The sequence below is a fragment of the Acartia tonsa genome, chromosome 10 (assembly GCF_053477335.1).
Source record: "Acartia tonsa isolate MP-2025a chromosome 10, ASM5347733v1, whole genome shotgun sequence".
NCBI classification, from domain to species: Eukaryota; Metazoa; Arthropoda; class Copepoda; order Calanoida; family Acartiidae; genus Acartia; species Acartia tonsa.
The window spans coordinates 8,008,787-8,031,150 of NC_137269.1; the positions used below are offsets into that span (position 1 = coordinate 8,008,787).

The window sequence follows — 22,364 nt, forward strand, 5'->3', positions numbered from 1 at the left end:
CAAGACTGCCTGCTGTAGTACTGAGAAAATACACCTGGAAAGGATTTTTGCTTATTTCACGTAAGTAATATTTTAATTATTTTAGCGGTTTCGCCCCTAGCCTCTAGGGGCTTTGCCCAAAGATGAAATTTTTTGAAAATTCAGTACCAGTGGTGCAACAACCATCAATTTTTTTTAAAATGGGGTGGTGGAATTGTTTTTTTTTTGATAAATAAATTTGATACGGATACCGAAAATCATGTATAGCATCGTATTATAGTCATTTTTCAACAAATAATAAAAATCAACAAATCAATACCAGTATTGTAGACTCAGGCCTTTGACCCCTCTCGGAGATTTCAAATTTTTATTTTAATATTCGAGGAAAGCTGTGTATAATACTATGCAAAAATTAACTATTATTAAGGTCTTTTACATTTCGAGATGTTGTTTAATCTAAGAAAAGTGATCAAGCAACCCCCAAAGATGCTATTCTGATAATTGCAGGGAGCTAGGGAGGCGACATTAGACTGTAAATTATGATATAAACATATGCTCTAGCATTTCTAAGAACAAAATAGAGTTTTATTGTTCATTATATTGAGTGTTCAAACGTGTTAACCAGTAATTCTAATCTATAGAAGGGGAAATCATCACTGGGGATGTACATCAATTTATCGTTGATTGTCCTGTAGATACGTGATCTATATTGTATATAATATATCAATTATATTCGTAATTATTAAAAACAAATAAGTCAGAAAATAAAAAAGTAATTTTATTAAAAGCAAAGCTTTTCTATTATTAGAGATTCAGTCCACCCATCCGATTGTATGCCGTCCATAACGGTTAGCTTTTTTCAATGATTTAAACATGTTACAATTGTCCTATCGATTTCAAACTTTGTACCATGATTCCCATAATAGTTAGGTACAATTTGGAAAGCTTAGCAACTCTATAATCTTTACCAGAAAGTCCATACGTCCATTTAAAACAAGCTAATTTTCTACTCTTTTGACAACAAATTTTTGTATGTTAAAATTATCTTATTCATCTCATTTTTTAAATACTGATTCCTATTACAACAAGGTACAGTGTTATAAGCTAAACATATCTATAGTCAAGGCCTAAAAACGTCAGTATGTCCTTTAATAGTAACATGTATTTAATCAGTTTTGCTACAAATTTACTTACAATTTTTTTTATTGTCATAAGCATTAATATTAAGTTTAGTTCTGACTCTATGGTCTATGATCCTTTTGTTTCAGAGCTTCACTTTGATAGATCCTTGTTTCTTTAAAGGTAGAAATTTTAGAAATATTTAATAACTGGTTAAAAATAGTTTTCTGTAAAAACGCACTATTGAAAATTAAAAATTCTTGATACTGCAGTTTCCTGCATGGTTGAGTACAGAAAGCCCCCCACCCCCTTATTTCTATTATTTCAAATAAAGGGGGCGGGGGGTTGTCTGTGCTCACTAGGAATCTTGAGGGAAAACCCCATGCAGTTAATACAGCAATAAATTATCTATTTGATTACAACTAGCTGTGTAAAAGCCATATTCAAGCCCTTTTTCCATTTAACTTTCATATCCATTTTATGCTTACGCTAATTATCTAAGTTATCTTTATAGCTTGTAAATACATAAATCTTCAGTTAATTCATAACTCTCGAACTTATCAGTTCTTCTTCTCCTCCTGGTTAAAGGTAATATGGCTTAGTTACTTTAGCATGCATTGTTTAGTATAAATTTAGGCTTCTTTTTACTTGGCATGAATTGTGCATTTGTCATATCCTATAGGCCTACTTATATGCACAACCATTCCGTCCTACACTACTTAAACCTCTTTCACTGTTATGTTTATAGTAAACTCTCTGAGGTATACTTGAATCTACTTCTATTATGTATCATTTAAATAAATGTCAGATTAACTATAAATACAACAAAATTAATTAAAATGCTTTCTTTCCTTATGTAACTTTATTATACTTATATCAAACAAATCAACACCAAAACCGACCTTTATTCTTATTTCAAAGCATTATCATACCATGCGTGGGTATTTAGGCCTAGATTCGTATTATAATGTGAGGGTAAAGCACAGAGCATTCTACATTATCTACCGATGTTAAGGGGCGTCGTAGCTCAGTGGTAACGAACTGAGTTACGGTGATGAGAGTTCGAGTTCTAGTCCCCATGTGGCAACTCGAATTTCTCAGTTGAATACATTCACGCAACTTCCCCTGGTTGTGTAAGAAGGGGATTATTGAGTAAGTTTGGATACTTAATAGTCAAGTACATAATATCAGTACTACCCTTATCCCAAGCTCCTCTGCGGAGAGCGTCATTCATTACGGTGACTTAAATTGGGGCACCTGCAATACTCGGCGAGGGTGAGGTAATAATGAGTAGCTCTCATGAGATAGCGGGTCAAGTCATAATGTGCTTGAACGTGGAGCTTGATAGCCCTAGTGGCTATACAAAAGTGTCTCAGCCTACTCCATGACTACTTAGGTCCAAACCCTAAGAGACTATGGCTAATCAATCAATCTATCTACCGATGTTGAGAATACTTGTGGGTATTTCACTGAAATTTCTACAGAGCAAACATAGAATAAGGAGGAATAGAAATGAAAACCCTAAATATTTTTGGGAAATTTGAAGGAATCTTTGACTTGCGCAGTAAAGACAATAATGATAAAGTACAAATCACAATGACTAGTTGGACAAAACTAGAAAAGTTTAATTTGTATCAACATCTAATATAAGAAACATAAGAGCGCAACCTAGTTTTATAATATAAATACTGAGACCAATATTTTTTTGTAAATTTTCGTACATAATTATTTTTTTAAGGCTTAATATGCACATTAAATTCATTTTTAATCCATTGTGAATAGGGAAGAGGAAGCTGGATTCTTGGCTTCATGGCTTTTAGTAAATCATTGGAAAAGAAATTTATTTTGAATATTTTTTCTGAATAATTACTGAAATCATGTTATTTACTACCAGCCTTGTAGCCGTTTTGGTCTTTCAAAAGTTCCAATTTTACTTCAGGCTAGCCAGGCAGAATCTTCTACCTGGATTCTATTCTATACTTTATCTTCTTTGAGAGCAAAGCGCAGCGTTAAATTTTAGCAGTACTCATGGGAGAGCATTCGTCATACCTAAATATGGCCAAGCGCCCTATTCGCACTACCATGCTTTATTTGTGCTGATTAATAGAAACTTACAGTTGAAACTTGTAACCAAAAGATGCATCTGTATTTTATATTTTTAGTAAAATCATCCCAAATTAATAATGAAGCCGCTATTCTAAAAATTCATTTGCCTATTTTTTGGTTCGCAGTGTAATTCAACTTTTAAATTTGAAGTTTCATATTAATTATAATAAATTTTGTGAAACAACGCTAGTATTAATATTTAAATGATTGTGAACACTTATCTTGTTTCATATAAAGCAGGTTTAACTTAAAATAAAATTATCACAAAAGGAAAGGAAATAAGAACCAGTAGTTGGTAGTAATTTATGATATTAAAAAAATTCAAATCTGCCAACAATATTATCTAAAAATGAATTTTCTTGCTGCAAACAGATGTATGATAATTGTTACAATTTGTAGCTTCCCATTCCCAAGTATTCGTCCAATACAGCAACTAAATACATAAATGTTAGTTACAAAACTTTGTAAAAAACTTAATTTAAATAAGAATAGAAATAAAGAACCTGTCCACATTTAGAATATTCACTATTATCTGGTTCTCCAGGAAACCAATTTTTGTAGGTAACTGTAATATAAAACAATACAGTAAATATTTTTTAAAATGAAGTGTTAATAACTACTTTTATGACAAATCTCTGTAAAACCAGCACACTTGGTTTAATTGGTTATGCTTTTCAGTGCAGCTTTGTAAATATTGTTAAAGGGACTGTGAACGAGAAAATTGTCTCTTGTTTCCTTAAAAAACGGAGTTTTCCACCGATTTTTATTATATCTAATATTGGGGAAAAAATTTCCTAACTAAAACTAGTATATTTATAAAGTACAAAGTTAAAATATTGCTGTAGAACAATGCTTCAGATTTACTGCTAATCTCCTAGCAGTCTGAAGAAGCTCTAAATGTTTTTAAAAATGATAGGTATGAAACCTGGATCTCCATTTGACCAGACCCAGTTTCCTTCCTGGGCACGAAAATGAAATCCCATCCAGAAATCACAATGGTGATGTATGATATCTTTACAAAGCTTCTTCATGTTCTCAACTAAAATACCTAGTGAACAAAAATACATGACATTGCTATTATTATCAAATATAAATCCTGATCATTGATGTTCAAATAATAACCCTAATGGTCGAGGGGGGGCATTGAATCCTTATTGATTAAATAAAAGGGTGAATGAAGAATAAAGACAAGATTATAGGGGGCGTTCAACCTCCCCCCCCCCCCCAGACCCCCACCCAACTAACTGATAAAATAAAACACACTTTCAATAAAGTTTTCTTCTTGTTGAGAATTGATTGAAGCTAGATCAGCTCCATTGCCCTCACTCATGCATGCATTTCTTGCTTGTATCCAATTCAAATTTTGCTCCAGTACAAGGTAGCATATACCTATAATTTATATTTCTTTTGAGCATTGTAAAGATAAAAAAACAACCTTTCACAATTTTCATTATAAACCCTACATTTTAGGTTCATATTTCTTATTTTAGTTAATCTATTTCATGCTCAATCAATGACTATAAGAATATAAAGTTGAAATCAACAAGAATATTGACAATCATGCTTTTAAGTTGCTAACTTAAAATTTAAAAAGTACATTTTTTCAATCATTATTTTATTATTTAGTCCTTCTAGCTTTGATTTTCTTTCAGATTTCAAAGTAATATTTTGATACCCATGACATGAAAGTAAAAAATTTTATAAATATTTTTATTTTTAGTTGGAATCTTAATAAAGCACAGATTGTGGCATTCAATATATTGAATGCTGATTTAACTAGCACTAAAAATATCTCAAAAACAGCAATCAGACCTGTTTCTTTGTCTAGGGTCCATTTGCTGCTACCACAATCTTCTTCTTCTTCCACAACTAAAAGAATTTTATAAACTTAAATAATGGAGGATTTGAGAGGGGGGGTAGTTTTTCAACTCTGTAAAACTGTATTTGAACTGTTTAAAATGTAATATACATTTTTGTAAGCTTTAATAGTGTTATAAGGGACCTCAAACTCTTCTTAATAGGGAAATTTTCACCTTTCTCTTTCTTCTTGGAATTCTGCCAATAATTCCACCAATACCACCAAGCTTGTTGTTCTTTTGTCAATTGTGTGGTTTGCCAGGGTGCTCCTGGTGCTCCTGGTGCTCCTGGTACTCCTGGTACTCCTTGTGCTCCTGGTACTCCCATCATCATAGGATTTTGTGATCCTGGAAATCCCACAGGTGTCAAAAGATTAGTCACCATTGCTTGGCAAGAGAATCTTATAATTTGTTGTAGAAAAGATATGCCTAACCATATTACCTAAAATATTATCACATTTGTGTAAATTATGAAGAACAACTTGTAACTGCATCCCTAGCATCTATGGGAGTTAAAATATCTAAAAACCTCATTACAAATACTGAAGAATGTTAATATTAATAAAGTAATAGAAAATTAAAAGAAATGAAATGCCTTATATAATTATATACTGAATATAATCCTAAATTTAAAATCTTACACTTGACATATCTCTAAAGCAACTAAATATAAATCAATATTCTTATCATTAAATCAATTCTTTTATTGTTATTGTCTATAGAGTGTCACCTTTCAAACAACAAATACTACCAAAAAATATATTAAATTTCCCGCTAAGCAGTATCAATATTGTGTGTTTAAACATGAATAAATAATAATAAACCCATATTTTTTATGTCTGTGTGAGAATAAATTTAAGTTCTAAGTTTTGCTTAAACCGAGGTAAAAAAATATAATTTTTTAATAATTACTCAACAGAATTTAAAAAGTAAGGTGTCAAATTAAAGATTTTACTATTTTTGTTCATACTGGCAATTTTCTTCTTTTATTTTGTTGCATTTTAGTACCTTAACACCGACTTAATTATTTTTTAAAAAACTTAAATTACTTCAAAATAAGAGGTCTACAAACAAACGATTGCATATCTAAATTCTATGGACCATTTTACACCTATTACTTACTAAAAACACCGACTAGCTATTCTAAATAAAAAGCAAAAAAACACCTTCTTTAAAATCTTACTCTTGACATATCTCTAAAGCAACTAAATATAAGTCAATATTCTTATTATTAAATCAATTCTTTTATTGTTATTATCTAAAGAGTGTCATTTTTCAAACAACAAATACAACAACGTTTTCAATATGATTTTTCCAAGGTTATCAGAAAGCAATGATTGCAACACATATTAATGATTATTATTTAATTTATTGAAATATTTTTCTATAATTTGCCCTTGTCAATAGAATTTAAAATCATGACTTTTCTATATAATAGTAACAGGATCCCTCTCTGTGTGTGTGTGTGTGTTTCTGCTCTAAAGAATCTCACTATTCTCCAATTTGGTTCACTTTTACAGTTTTTTTCATCTGAGTCCAGGAAGATTTATAACCATTTAGTGGGAGGGTACCACCACCCTCCCAAGATAAATTGACAATACAACCAAAAAAATTGGTTTCCACTGAACAGTGCTAATATTGTAGAAACATGAATAAGTAACATCTTAACTTTATATAAGAAAAATTCTTTATTAAACATTTTAAATGAAAATATTTCAAGCACAATTAAATAGATATAACACTAGAGCATGAACATTTTAATGTCTTAAGGAAATATTTGCTAAGGATAAAACATAAACATAAAGGTTTTTGTATGAATATCTGCTGGAGCCCTTCAATATAAAAAGTTAAATATATATGTTAAAATGTTTATAACTCTCCATCAACAATTATTTCAATGAATTATGTTTTGTCAATTATATATGTAATATTATCTCTCACCCTTGTCATATCTATATAACAACTAATTAAAAAAGTAATTGAATCTGTATTTTTTAGTAGCGAGGCTACTCTATAATTCGAAATGTCCATCCATCCATCTGACACAGAAAGTGGGAAACGTGATTTTCTAGGCTCCTATAAAAGATAGAGAGCTGAAATTTTCAGGGATTGATTTTGTTAACATTCTTCATATTTTCACTAGGTTTCATTAAGATTGGTTTAGGTGCTAGATCGAATCCTACATTTTTAAGTTTTCATGATTTTCTCAACTCCTACTGAAATTTTCAGCGATTGAATACTTTCAAATTCTGCATACTTTTATCAAGTTTGATCAAGATTTGCTTAATGGTTGGGGTGCTTGTTCAATTCCTAGATTTTTAAGTTTTTATGATTTTTTTACTCTTATTCAAGACAGACGGCTGATATTTATAATGATTATTTAAGTTAATAATTTACATATCCCCACAAAGTTTCATTAAGATTTGCTTATTGGTTGAGGTGCTAGATCGATTCTTAGATTTTCAAGTTATAAATCTTACTAGTTTTTGTGATTTTTAAGTCTAATGTTATTTTCAAAGAAACTGCAACATAGTTTATTTTTTCAGGATATCCATCCATAATTTTTGTGCTTCGCTACTTCTGGATGTTGTCATTCTTGTTCTTTTATTACCAGTATCAATAAGTGTTTAATTTCACTTTGAAAACAATCAACTTACTTAACATTATATTTTTTCACAGTTGCCTAACTAACTAATTTTCTTTTTTTTTGCAGTATTTCCAACAAATACATTTCAACATTTTAGACTCTTTTCAACTTTATTCAAATAAAAAGTTTAATGAATTTTTTGCGAGTTTGATATGGATCATGGTTTGCTTTGAAAGGTGGCCATGTTACGAGATAAGTCCCCTTCTTCTCTGTAATGCCTTAAAAACCGGTCTTATAAAGGCCTTATTTTTGAATTTTTATGGATTTAAAGATTGTGCAAAAAAAGCATCCTTTTTTGAAAATTAAATTCCGCGGCTTGTGTTTAATGTAGAAAATTTTTATGCATACCGTTGAAATCGTCATAGTTTTTTTTATGTAAGAACCATTTGTTTTCGACATACAAGGTGTCTCAAACAAAAACTGCGTTTTCCAGTTTTGGGAATCAACCAGAAGGAGCACGAAAAAAATAATTATAGGTCCATATTCTCTGTAAAAATGTACATAACATTTACGTAAGGTGTTTTCGGGTATCTCTAAAAATGCAGCTGTACTGATAGGTAGTGTAAACATGCCTGATGCTAAAACTGTGATAACAATTATAATCAAATAACGCATTTTTTGCAACATTTAGGTTGAAAAGTACAATATTAAAGTAATAAATCATTGTCCCCATTTGAGATTTTTTACATATTTACTTTTTTTGGCTACACGCAAAGAGCTTTTAGGTTCTTCAGAATTTTGTTTTTCTATTTCCCTATTGCATTTTTAGCAAGGAATCTCTTATAATACCTACTATGCACAATCCCATTGAAGAATAAAACAAGTAAATTTTTATTTCATTTTAATATCTTTAAAAATAAGCCAGTTATCTTGATTCAAAATTGAGTTCAGTAAGAGTCGTTTGCTTTGGGAATAATTGTTTCAGCGGCATTCTTTGCACTAATACCCAAAGTCTTTGAAATTTGCCAAAATAATAAAAGTTGCATGTGTTCTGGTACCCAAAGTCTAAGACTGTCAGAAATATAAATTTTAGATCCATTGTCCCCTTCCTTTCTCCCTGGGAATTCTGCTCAACTACTTTTTTGGTAGTTATCTTGTGGACATTGGTAGCAGTATGGGACTCTGGTTTGGTTTGTCTGTCTTCAGTCTTGCAGACATAGCGCATTCTTGTGCTAAAGGAATTAGTAGCTTTTGCAAAATTACATAAAATTGTGAGTAAGATTCCAGTCAAATGCGTTATTTAGGTCAAACTGTTTTTAAAAATGTGTTGAATTATACTATGAGTTTGGTCAACATTAAGAAAAGTTAGACTTAATAAGCGCATTTGACTGAAAGATTGGTCACAATTTTACGGAATGTTGCAAAAGCTATTCCCTTTGTCAAAGTTGATATAAAGTTCAACTAAGTGTGAATACTTTTGCCATTAAAATTAATATGAATAAAGAGCTCTAAAGTTCAGACAATCCCACAAATATACCGTCTCTTTTACTAACAAACTTTTTTGGTAATTATATAAAATTATTCCCCAAGGTCATAGAAATGACGGAAAAACATAGTATTTTTTTTCAATGAGTAGAATAAGTGAACATTAGATGCCTTTTTGAAGAAAAGACATAAACAAGTTTGGTGTTTAAGCAAGTTTAACCAAGCGCTAATTACATAGAACTAGCGGCTTCGCCCTATGAGGTAAGGGGAAGTTAACCCTCCTTTACAGAATTTTTCTTAGGGCTATAGGAAAAAGTTATTTTTTGTCAAATTACTTCCCATTATAAACTAATTTAACATGACCTGTAGTAATAAACTATCTATTACGGACGTACAGACGGACGGAACGGCCCTAGTTAGAGAAAAGCTTCGCTTTCTAAAAAGTATTCTATCTAAATGTGTATTTGAATTTATATAAAGAGCATATTACAATATTGTATCAATTATAATATATAACATGTATGTTTTCTACAAGCTTGCTTCTTAAATAATATTAGATGGCGCAGCTACTCTACAATTGGTCCGTCCATCCGTTATAATGTCAATTAGAAATAATATAATAGTTATTTATCGCATTGTATTATAAACAACTTCTGCGGATAAAAAATGTACCATTACAAAATAATTTTTTTTAGCCCCGAGATGCCTAAGGCACCGGCTAAACTGGTTTTAATCTTATGATTGTACATTTCTATATTCGTAGAAAACTGGATATAATACGATGCTAGACATAGTTTTTTCGTATGGATGAGATCCGGTTCTAATTATAATCTAATATTAATTGGTTTCGAAGCGATACGGGAATAGTTATTTCTCGCATCGTATTATAAACGGCTTTCCGCGGATATAGAATGTACAATTATGAGATTAAAACTAGTTTTTTTAGCCCCGAGGTGCCGAAGGCACCAGCTGAAAAAACTGGTTTTAATCTTATGATTGTACATTTTTATATTCGTAGAAAGCTGGATATAATACGATGCTAGACATAGTTTTTTCGTATGGATGAGAACTGGTTCCTATCCACCGGATTCGAATGAATACGAGAAAATTCCTTACTACCCTGTCAAAAATTGTGACTTTATTATGTGAGCTATGATTACTTTTATTTGATGCAACATATTTTAATCTTATATCAATTGCTTAAAAAGCTTCGCTACTTTTTGACGTAACCTTCCTTGATCTATTTACACATAAACAAAAATCTTTTGAGCCAATCATCTAAGGTACAAATCAGTGTATTAATAATGGTGCATTTTTGCAAGGTTTGACAATACATATATTACTTTTCTTATGGTATGCATGTTTTTTCTGCCAACCCGTGCAAAAGCTTTTAAATATTGGGTAAAGGATAGGTTTATATATCAAATCTTAAAGGGAGGAGTAATTATTTAGAGATCTCGTAAATCAAGATATAGGTATAAAGAACACTTTTAAAAATGACATATCAGAAAAAAAGGTTTATATACAGCTTTTTTAAAGCAAAAGATTTTAACATTCAGCTAAAGGGGACTATGCACGAGCGAGAGCAAGTGATTCTAAGCACCTTCCAGCATTGATCCATAGTACTTTTTTGTGTGAATATACTAGGTTTATGTTTAATATTTGGTTTATTAACTAAAAAGTTGGGTTTTACCAGGGTTTTATATGAAAAAACTTTAAAATGTGAATAGTTTTTTTGATGCAATATCATCAAATGCTTTATTGAGTTCAATTCAAAGGACAAAATAAAATAACATGACAGAAAAGCAACAAATGCTGTAAATTGCAAAAGTAATTTAATTGAACTGTTTACGATATTACAAGTTACAAACCCTTTTCTAAATATACATTTTTAATAAAATAATATACTGTTGTATTAAAACATTTGATAATATTGAACCAAAAAAATAATTAACTGTTGAAAGTTTTTTTTCACATAAAACCATGGTGAAACCTAACTTTTTAGTCGATAAAACAAATATTAAACATAATCCTAGTATATTTACCTAAAAAATACTTAGGTTCAATGCTGGAAGGTGCTTGGAATCACTTGCTCTCGCTCGTGCCTGCTCCCCTTTACATAGACAAGCTGTTTGATGCTGAATTAAATGCTAACAAATACTAAAAATCTTGATATATATGTTTAATTTGTTTAAGCTATGCTTTTAGCTTCAAGAGTGTCTTACTATTACGAAATTTATATGAATAATCACTAATCTCTAACAATAAAATAATATCAAATAAATAATAACATCCAAGAATTTACAAATATCATAGAAATTAACAATTAATTGATAACAAAAATGGAAGATCACAAAAATTTTAATAAAATTAAATTCAATCTTACGCGTAAATAAATAAATATTTAATAATTACAATTAATATACAAAATGGTAGTTGGTCCATAATTGGCATAGCTTTAAAAGACAAGATGAAAAAAGCAAATTGAAAAGTATCTAAATAACATCAGGTCTAGCTATTGTAACAATCAATTCCACAAAAAATCACGAAACCTTTGGAAGTTAGCTGGAGGGTATATCTTAGTTTTTTTTTTCATATAACTGAGGAGGGGTGGGTAAGAAGGGGAGGAAAAGGGGGTTGTGTGAGGAAATTTCCTTTAGAATTGTTTATCAGAATATCATTCCCCTATCCCTGAAATAGCAAGCGTGTCTTTGTGTGTGTTGTCTTCAATCTTCATGGGTAATACTAATGAATAACTGCGTAAAGCAAAGTCTTTGTAGAGACTGTATACATAAGTTTCTTTCACTGACGGGCAGACGTATCTGTCAATCATAGTTATAGAGTAGCTGCTTTGCTTAAATCATGAAATTATTTTTAAAAATCAGATATGAAACACATGATAATAATTTTCTTTAGCCGTAGAAGTCAATACAAGTTGATTTTCATTTCATGTTAGCGTCAAAATTACTACTTAACGAGAAAATAAATAGTTTAATGTGCGACATAAAACTAAATATATAATGCGTACTATACTTTTTTGTTAATTAAATATTCATATGTAACTTCTAATCATAAAATGTTGGAAGGGTGACGCAAATTTCAGATCTGTTTTCGCGAGTTGATTTACTATTTTTCTCTATAAGATAAAAGCCATGCTTGCAAGATTATTTAATTCGCTTATATAATATAAAGAAGAATTTTTCTCGTATTCATTCGAATCCGGTGGATAGGAACCGGTTCTCATCCATACGAAAAAACTATGTCTAGCATCGTATTATATCCAGCTTTCTACGAATATAGAAATGTACAATCATAAGATTAAAACTAGTTTTTTTAGCCGGTGACTTCGTCACCTCGGGGCTAAAAAAACTAGTTTTAATCTCATAATTGTACATTCTATATCCGCGGAAAGCCGTTTATAATACGATGCGAGAAATAACTATTCTTAAATGCGAAATCTGAGATCTGAAATATGATACACCCTTCCAGCGTATGACCGCGTATGACTTCATGAAACGGTATTTTATTACTGTCCATCATCTTTACAGAAATTATAAGAAATACTAAAAGGAATGTTAAGTAACACAAAATACGAGTAAAAAATTATGATTTATATTCATTTAGTTTTAAAAATCTGTCTTTTTATTGTTTGTTTGGTGTGCTGTAAAAAAACTAATCTACTCCTTTAATAACTTTTTATGTTAGGGTTGGGCCGGATACTTTCTTGGCCGGATACCAGACTGAATTCTAATGCCGGACATCCGGCATTAGAAATATCCATAAACCGGATAGTTTCAATAACCGTATATCCAGCTGGATATTGGAAATGGTCGGATATCCGGCCAAACCCCATTTAATGCATTTACACAATACAAAAGCTGTGGTATAAAAATTTTCATAAAAAAAGCTTATTATGCACATCTTTATAAAATGTGATGTTTTTACTCTATTTATCATATATGTCTTTTTCTATGCTTAAAAATCTAGGTGCTTGCCCTCAAAGGTCCGTTAAAAGGACTTACCGCAACAAAAACAAAGTTTGATTTTACAAAATTTAACCTAAAACTATTGTTCTCTGTTCAAGCTTATTTCATATAGGGGTGGGCGTTTGGCAGATATCCGACATTATAAATCAGCCAGATATCCGGTATCCTGTATACGGCCCAACCCTAATTCTATATTTGCAGCATCGTGATTAAAAGCCGTTTTAAAATTTTTTCCTCCGCCTATTTGTGAAGGAGCACAAATAAAGGGGCGGAGGATCTAATTATTGGAGGTCAACATTTTCAAAGGGCTTCGATCTCGATGCTACAAACATAAAATATGCCTAAAATTAAACAGGGAACTATAATTTTAGGCTAGATTTTGAAAAAAAAACAATATCTATTTTTGTTGCGGACAGTCCATTTATAGGTAATATTATTTGGTCTACTATACAATACATAATATTATACCTACAAAAATGGTTAGATCAAAATTAAATGAAGTGTTATTTTGTGAATAATGAAATAAAATTATTTTTCCAGTATGGCTTCGAAACCGATTAATATCCTTTAAATTAAATCTCAGCCATACCGAAAAATCATGTATTACAGCCAATTTTCCACGAATATTAAAATAAAATCATAGCAGTTTTGTTATCCCGGGCCTTCGGCAACAAGGAGCTAACAAGACCAGTTTTAATCTTATATTTTCATTTTTAATACCCGAGGAAAGCTGTCTATAATACGATACGATAAATGCCTATTCTACGTTTTTAAAAATGCCAATGATTTTAGAATTATAAATCATTTTATTTGACCCCTGAATGTGATCGTTGATGTGTGAGAACCGTGTGTTCTGAGGTTGACTTTCTCATGGTGTCCGGAGGACTTCCGGTTCCTCCTGGCTGGTGTACAGCTACCTTCTGGCCGTGGTGGCCCTGGCCTCCAGCGGCTGCCTCCTTGATTGATGTCAGCGTTTTAGAGAACCAGGTGGAATTTCTATTGTTTGTGGATTCCTGTAATGTATTTCTTATCAAAAACTTAATATTGCTAGCAGGGATAAGGGAATGTGATTTTAAATCACTCGAATTAGAAAAATCCGCCAACTGTCTTTTTCTGACAGGAATATTGGCATTTTTTATGCTAGAAATAAGTCCCCACAACAAGTTTTTGTTCATACCTGAGTGGTAAATTGGTGAGTCAGATCTTGATTTTTGCACTCTGTTTCTACCAGAGCAAGTTTTGTTTGGGCCAATTCAAGCTCAAGCTCCTAATGAAAACAAGATTAGTGTTTCCATGAAAATTAATGCCTTTTTTAAATGTAAAAATAGGGTTGGGCCGGATATCTGGCCATTTTCATTATCCGGCATTTTAATCTTTTATATTATTCTACAAAAATACCTACTTTTTAAATTTTAAATGGCTGTAAGTTTCTTATTTTTAGGTTATTACTTAATATGCATAATTTATTTGCTACGATTCACATTGGTCATTCCATTCTTGAAATTATCTTTTTAATACAAGGTTCACCTGTATTCGTTTCATGGCATTATCCAGCTTTATGCTATTTTCTCCTTCAACTGAAAATTTAACAACAAAAATGAAAAAAAATTGTTGTCAAAACCTTTTCAAAAGTCTAAAATGAGCAATAATAAGGTTTTTAACAATCTATAATACAAAGTAGAACGATGTCTGTCTGTCCGTCTGAAGCTTAAGATCTCAGTAACCACTGAACTGATTGGGCTCTGCTCTTCAGGGAATATACCTACTGGTCCTGTGATGGTTTTAAGCTATTTTCTTGGGGGGTGGGATACCCCCAACCCCCCCCCAAAAAATAAAAAATACCCCCCCCAAAAATTTTTTTTTTACTTTTTCTTTTTAAATCGAAAATACGAAAAATTAGGTTGATCAAACCTCTTGGGGCATAGCCCCTAGAGGCTAGGGGCGAAGCCGCTAGTGTCCTATAAACTATGAGAAAGTGTTTAAGACAGCAATTATTAATCAAAATCACTTTAATAGTCTCCAATAGTCAGGAAAAATGGAATGTGATTCTGACAAACAATTCTAAGTGAAAATTACCACACAAACCCCTTTCCTTTTTCTCCCGTTCTTATCCACTTACCTTCAGTTACATAAAAAAAGTTTTACGCCCACTCTACAAAATATTCAAATGGAAACGATTGGCTGAATAGCAGCTCCTGTCAAATAGTAACTAAATATCATTTATTTGACAAAGTTAATGGAAATCTAAATCATACCTAATTTTCTTTCTTCAGGAGTTGTTATCTCTTTCTTGTTTAATTTTTCTGACAGATCTCTGGTTATTTGTTTATATTCATTTATTATATTGTCTTTAGATCTTATCTGTTCTTCTGAACTCTGCACCTAAACAATTTTATAATTAGATCTTATCTGTTCTTCTGAACTCTGCACCTAAACAATTTTATAATTAGATCTTATCTGTTCTTCTGAACTCTGCACCTAAACAATTTTACAATTAGATCTTATCTGTTCTTCTGAACTCTGCACCTAAAAAATTTTATAATTAGATCTTATCTGTTCTTCTGAACTCTGCACCTAAAAAATTTTATAATTAGATCTTATCTGTTCTTCTGAACTCTGCACCTAAACAATTTTATAATTAGATCTTATCTGTTCTTCTGAACTCTGCACCTAAACAATTTTACAATTAGATCCTATCTGTTCTTCTGAACTCTGCACCTAAACAATTTTATAATTAGATCTTATCTGTTCTTCTGTACTCTGCACCTAAAAAATTTTATAATTAGATCTTATCTGTTCTTCTGAACTCTGCACCTAACAATTTTATAATTAGATCTTATCTGTTCTTCTGAACTCTGCACCTAAACAATTTTACAATTAGATCCTATCTGTTCTTCTGAACTCTGCATCTAACAATTTTATAATTAGATCTTATCTGTCCTTCTGAACTCTGCACCTAAACAATTTTATAATTAGATCTTATCTGTTCTTCTGAACTCTGCACCTAAACAATTTTACAATTAGATCTTATCTGTTCTTCTGAACTCTGCACCAAAACAATTTTATAATTAGATCTTATCTGTTCTTCTGTACTCTGCACCTAAAAAATTTTATAATTAGATCTTATCTGTTCTTTTGAACTCTGCACCTAACAATTTTATAATTAGATCTTATCTGTCCTTCTGAACTCTGCACCTAAACAATTTTATAATTAGATCTTATCTGTTCTTCTGTACTCTGCACTTAAAAAATTTTATAATTAGATCTTATCTGTTCTTCTGAACTCTGCACCTAACAATTTTATAATTAGATCTTATCTGTTCTTCTGAACTCTGCACCTAAACAATTTTACAATTAGATCCTATCTGTTCTTCTGAACTCTGCACCTAAACAATTTTACAATTAGATCCTATCTGTTCTTCTGAACTCTGCACCTAACAATTTTATAATTAGATCTTATCTGTCCTTCTGAACTCTGCACCTAAACAATTTTATAATTAGATCTTATCTGTTCTTCTGAACTCTGCACCTAAACAATTTTATAATTAGATCCTATCTGTTCTTCTGAACTCTGCACCTAAACAATTTTACAATTAGATCTTATCTGTTCTTCTGAACTCTGCACCAAAACAATTTTATAATTAGATCTTATCTGTTCTTCTGAACTCTGCACCTAAACAATTTTATAATTAGATCCTATCTGTTCTTCTGAACTCTGCACCTAAACAATTTTACAATTAGATCTTATCTGTTCTTCTGAACTCTGCACCAAAACAATTTTATAATTAGATCTTATCTGTTCTTCTGTACTCTGCACCTAAAAAATTTTAAAATTAGATCTTATCTGTTCTTTTGAACTCTGCACCTAACAATTTTATAATTAGATCTTATCTGTTCTTCTGTACTCTGCACCTAAAAAATTTTATAATTAGATCTTATCTGTTCTTCTGAACTCTGCACCTAACAATTTTATAATTAGATCTTATCTGTTCTTCTGAACTCTGCACCTAAACAATTTTACAATTAGATCCTATCTGTTCTTCTGAACTCTGCACCTAAACAATTTTACAATTAGATCCTATCTGTTCTTCTGAACTCTGCACCTAAACAATTTTATAATTAGATCCTATCTGTTCTTCTGAACTCTGCACCTAAACAATTTTATAATTAGATCTTATCTGTTCTTCTGTACTCTGCACCCAAAAAATTTTATAATTAGATCTTATCTGTTCTTCTGAACTCTGCACCTAAACAATTTTATAATTAGATCTTATCTGTCCTTCTGAACTCTGCACCTAAACAATTTTATAATTAGATCTTATCTGTTCTTCTGTACTCTGCACCTAAAAATTTTATAATTAGATCTTATCTGTTCTTCTGAACTCTGCACCTAACAATTTTATAATTAGATCTTATCTGTTCTTCTGAACTCTGCACCTAAACAATTTTACAATTAGATCCTATCTGTTCTTCTGAACTCTGCACCTAAACAATTTTATAATTAGATCTTATCTGTTCTTCTGTACTCTGCACCTAAAAATTTTTATAATTAGATCTTATCTGTTCTTCTGAACTCTGCACCTAAACAATTTTATAATTAGATCTTATCTGTTCTTTTGAACTCTGCACCTAAACAATTTTACAATTAGATCTTATCTGTTCTTCTGAACCTAACAATTTTATAATTAGATCTTATCGTTTTTCTAAACTCTGAATCTTCCTAAAAAAGTACAACTCATTCGGAACAGCATTTTCCGAGATCTTTAGCTACGGACAAAATAACCTAACTACTTTAAAACATAGGATTTAAGTAGAATAAACAATAGGCTAACCTCTCTTTTGAGAAGCATTTTAAGTTGGTCCACTTCCTCTTCAAGCAACTGACTCTCCTGATTTTCCTGTCTGTCTATCTGTCTATCTATCTATCTGTCTATCTGTCTATCTATCTATCTATCTATCTATCTATCTATCTATCTATCTATCTATCTATCTATCTATCTATCTATCTATCTATCTATCTATCTATCTATCTATCTATCTATCTATCTATCTATCTATCTATCTATCTATCTATCTATCTATCTATCTAACCTCTCTTTTGAGAAGCATTTTGAGTTGGTCCACTTCCTCTCCAAGGAGCTGACTCTCCTGCTTATTATCCTCCAGCATTTGCTGACAACTACTCAGATCTTTTTCCAGAGATTCCTAAAATTTAAATTTTTTGAAATAGGAAAAAATTTCACATCCCCTAGCCTTTAGAAAAAGCAAAAAAGGGTGGGGCGGGGAAGGGGGCGAATTTTAAGTGTCCCCACAGCTTAAAAACAACCACAGGTCCAGGAGATATATTCCCTGAAGAGTAGAATCCAATCGGTTCAGTGGTTACCGAAGTCTTAAGCTTCAGACGGACGGACGGACGGACAGATATGAAACTATTTTGTATTGTAGATTGTAGAGTAACTTTACGGGGGGAAAAACTTACTTTTAAATCTTCAAGCCTGTCGATATCAGCCATCATAGAAATCTTGGAGGTCAGGAGTTGTTGAGCCAATTGATCGTTCTCTCGCTCTAATCTAAACAAAGGAATAGTTATTATTCGCATCGTATTCTAAACAGCTTTCCGCGGATATAAAATGTACAATTATAAGGTTAAAACCCGTATTTTAGGGCTTAGGCCCGTAGTACCAAAGGCACGGGCTAAAAATATGGTTTTAATCTTATGATTGTACATTTTATATTCGTAGAAAACTGGATATAATGAAATGCTAGACATAATTTTTCATTATTGCTGAGACCGGTTCCAATCCACCGGATATTAATCGGCTTCGAAGCGATACGGGGGGAAAATCAATAACCTGATAGTATCAGCCATCAACTTTTTATTTTCTTTCTTAAATCTTGTCAACGGATCTTCCGCCATTCTCTCGGCCTCCTAGGATTGTTTTATTATTAAGTAGTTATCATCTTGAAATTTGTTGTTAAATAGTTAAAAATAGCAATGTTTAAAATGGACGTACGGACATTTTGGTAACGATTATAGAGTTGTTACGCTTTCTAAATCGTACCTTACTACTAAAGGAATCACCATGCAAAGTTTGACATCGATAGGACAATTCTAACATGCCTAAATCAACGAAAAAAAAAACTATCCGTTACAGACTGACCAACCCTAATTATAGGAAAGCTTCACTTTTAAAAATGATTCTTAGGAAAACAAGGTAAAGTATTATAAGCGTGGCAACTCTATATTCAAATCATATTTACGCAATTAATTTGTAACAAAATTATGTAGAATTTTGTTCTGCTTAAGTTCTGAAACTCTAAAAGAGTTATTGTTCGTTTGTCCTTGCTTTTGATTTTGAAGCTTCGCAATTATGGAATTTGTCTTCCTTGTTAGCTTGTTATTGCTGTGCTACTTAATTTGATGTTTTGACCGATTTTTTACCCTCCTAAATTTTTTTTTCCTTTTAGGCCACTAGAGGCTTCTAGGGGGAAAAGCCGCTAGTTTTAGAAATACTTAAGTTAGGGGGGGGGGGGGAGTTCTGACACATTTGCGTAAACCTGGTGTATAGGCTTTATTTTTGGACTGAGAGGATAGGTTATTAGGGATAAAATCATTCTTATATGAGGAATTTCCCCCAGATTTAAGATTTTTTGGATAGGCCTCCAGGTTCCGGAGCTCCAGGCCTCCAGGTGGTCTCTGTACAGGTAATAATTAAAAATAAGATTTTTTTTGAAGAGTTAGAGGTTAACTTATAAAAACAAAATATGCTTCTTTTTGATTGTTAATCACATATTTGAAGAAAAACACACATATTTTGTCTCATAAGCTGACATCTAACTCTTAATTTTTTTTTTCATTTTTACCTGTACAGAGACCTCCTGGAGGCCTGGAGCTCCAGAACCTGGAGACCTGTCCAAAAAATCTTAAATCTGGGGGAAATTCATCATATAAGAATGATTTTATCCCTAATAACCTATCCTCTCAGTCCAAAGATAAATCCTATACACCAGGTTTACGAAAATGTGTCAGAACTCCCCCCCCTCCACAGAGCAGTAGTAAAAATAAATTTTAGGGTTGGACCGGATTCTTATTTGGACGGATACCGGATATCTGCCTAATTTATAATGCCGGATATTCGATATCCGGATATTCAGTATCCTGGTAGTTTCAATATCCGGCATCCGGCCGGATATGGAAAATGACCGGATATCCAGCCCAACCCTACTAAAAACAAATTTTACCTTTATATTGCTCCATTCTTTCTGATATTTGTTAAGTTTCTTAATCTTGATGCTACAGGCAGTTTTCATCAGAGATTTAGCGTGCTCCTCACTGCGCATGCGCTTAGGAATATTCACGCGGAAATATTTCATGGCCGTCTCAAAATCCTAAAAAACAAAAAGAAATAGTAGCTTTCAAAAAATTCCGTTAAGTTGTAAGTAACACTCCAGTCAAATGCGCTTATTAGGTCAACTATGCGTTTAATTATACTAAGCATTTGGTCAACATTAAGAACAGTTAGACTTAATAAGCGCATTTGACTGGAAGCTTGCTCACAATTTTACGGAATATTGCGAGAGCTACTATCCCCTTATTAGTAATTAGTTTTTGTTGTTTGTGTGTGTTTGTTTGTATATCAGTATCACTTTAAATAACAAATGAAAATATATCTAAACTCTTTTTTTATTAGCAGACATAACATTAAAAAAAAAGTCTAGTATAAAAAAAACTAAGCATTATACCTAGTTTAAAAGTGACTTAAAGCAACGCCTATTAATTTTATTTCTGTTGTCTTGAATATACTGTAAAAAATGAAAAACAAATTTTTTTTGTATAGTTTGACTTTTTTACTATACTCTTCTACTTCTAGATAATACAGTAAGTTAGATAATAGTAATTTGCAAACCTGTGCAAGAAGTTCTTTCCTGACAGTCATTAGCAGTGCCAAAGAAACCTAAAATCAATTATTTTCAGTAATTTCTATCTTATTCATTCATTCATTTTGTGTATCATCATTTGGTGACTGGATATCCCGACGGGACGCATCCTAGGTACAGCCCATTGGCTAGGGCTGGTAATCCGAAAACAAAATCCGCAATCCGATCAATTTTGCCTTAATTTTTGGATTCATAATCCTAAATCTGCAATTCAAATAGCGGATTCGTATTGATCATTTTTATGACTTTTGTAGCACTTTTATTTATTTAAAATGTGGCAGACAAAAAAACAAAAAGAGTTTTTAATTTGGCGAATTTTTGTAAGAATCCTAATCCGACCCCAAAAAATCGGCATATTGCCAGGCCTATGTACTAGTTGCACTGAATAAAATAACTACCTGAAATAAAACTTCTACGCCATCCATAAGAAAGACGTCAAGAACTCTGAAAACAAGGAAGAGCGGAAACTTGGCAGAGAAAAGAGTTAGGAACCATTGGCTTGCATACATGTGCGTCTCTATACCAATCTCCTAAATAAAATGTAAATCTGCAGGACCAGACATAACAACAAATGAAATGATTAGAAAAAAATAAATATGGGGGTGGTTTCCTAGGAATGTAAATGTTCGAAATAATTCCGTTGTTAGTTATTACTACTATACCTGTGTAGCTTCGAAAAAAAGAGAAAATATTATAATTTATGTTTTATCACAGATGGAGGGATAGAACAGTAGGTGTAAATTAATATTCCATTAATCTATCCCATTCCTCATATTATAATAATAAAGATCTCAATAATTTACGAGAGCTAGACAGCAAACTCTCTGGAAATTTACATGTAGGTTTGGAAGTCTAGTCTCAACATACCTGGAAGTGAGTATGTAGGTCTGGTCTGGAAGCCTAGTAATAACATACCTGGAAGTGAGTATGTATGTCTGGAAGCCTAGTAATAACATACCTGGATGTGAGTATGTAGGTCTGGTCTGGAAGCCTAGTAATAACATACCTGGAAGTGAGTATGTAGGTCTGGAAGTCTAGTAATAACATACCTGGAAGTGAGTATGTAAGTCTGGAAGCCTAGTAATAACATACCTGGAAGTGAGTATGTAGGTCTGTGAGCCTAGTAATAACATACCTGGAAGTGAGTATGTAGGTCTGGAAGCCTAGTAATAACATACCTGGAAGTGAGTATGTAAGTCTGGAAGCCTAGTAATAACATACCTGGAAGTGAGTATGTAGGTCTGTGAGCCTAGTAATAACATACCTGTAAGTGAGTATGTAGGTCTGGAAGCCTAGTAATAACATACC

General features: G+C 31.9%; 2 protein-coding genes across 2 annotated transcripts in view; both read right to left on the bottom strand.

Annotated features, from left to right (window-relative positions):
- Positions 1-3,236: 3,236 nt before the first annotated feature.
- Positions 3,237-5,522, bottom strand: LOC145330510 (lectin BRA-3-like). Its single transcript, XM_080175139.1, has 6 exons — positions 5,238-5,522; positions 5,017-5,073; positions 4,468-4,593; positions 4,130-4,252; positions 3,708-3,769; positions 3,237-3,637 (listed from the first exon to the last, which is right to left on the bottom strand). The coding sequence occupies exons 1-6, from the start codon at positions 5,443-5,445 to the stop codon at positions 3,548-3,550; spliced, it is 666 nt and encodes a 221-aa protein (XP_080031265.1). The 5' UTR covers positions 5,446-5,522; the 3' UTR covers positions 3,237-3,547.
- A 4,056-nt stretch (positions 5,523-9,578) lies between these two features.
- GAPcenA (GTPase activating protein and centrosome-associated) overlaps positions 9,579-22,364 on the bottom strand; it is a 45,624-nt gene continuing 32,838 nt past the window's right edge. The window contains exons 23-33 of the mRNA XM_080173373.1: positions 21,455-21,586; positions 21,026-21,073; positions 20,361-20,507; positions 18,971-19,047; positions 18,598-18,688; positions 18,210-18,323; positions 15,374-15,500; positions 14,646-14,695; positions 14,296-14,385; positions 13,885-14,131; positions 9,579-13,663 (exon numbers count right to left, since the gene is read on the bottom strand). Of these exons, the coding sequence (XP_080029499.1) occupies positions 13,925-14,131; positions 14,296-14,385; positions 14,646-14,695; positions 15,374-15,500; positions 18,210-18,323; positions 18,598-18,688; positions 18,971-19,047; positions 20,361-20,507; positions 21,026-21,073; positions 21,455-21,586 (1,083 nt within the window). The 3' untranslated portion in view covers positions 9,579-13,663; positions 13,885-13,924. The remainder of the gene's footprint in view (positions 13,664-13,884; positions 14,132-14,295; positions 14,386-14,645; positions 14,696-15,373; positions 15,501-18,209; positions 18,324-18,597; positions 18,689-18,970; positions 19,048-20,360; positions 20,508-21,025; positions 21,074-21,454; positions 21,587-22,364) is intronic.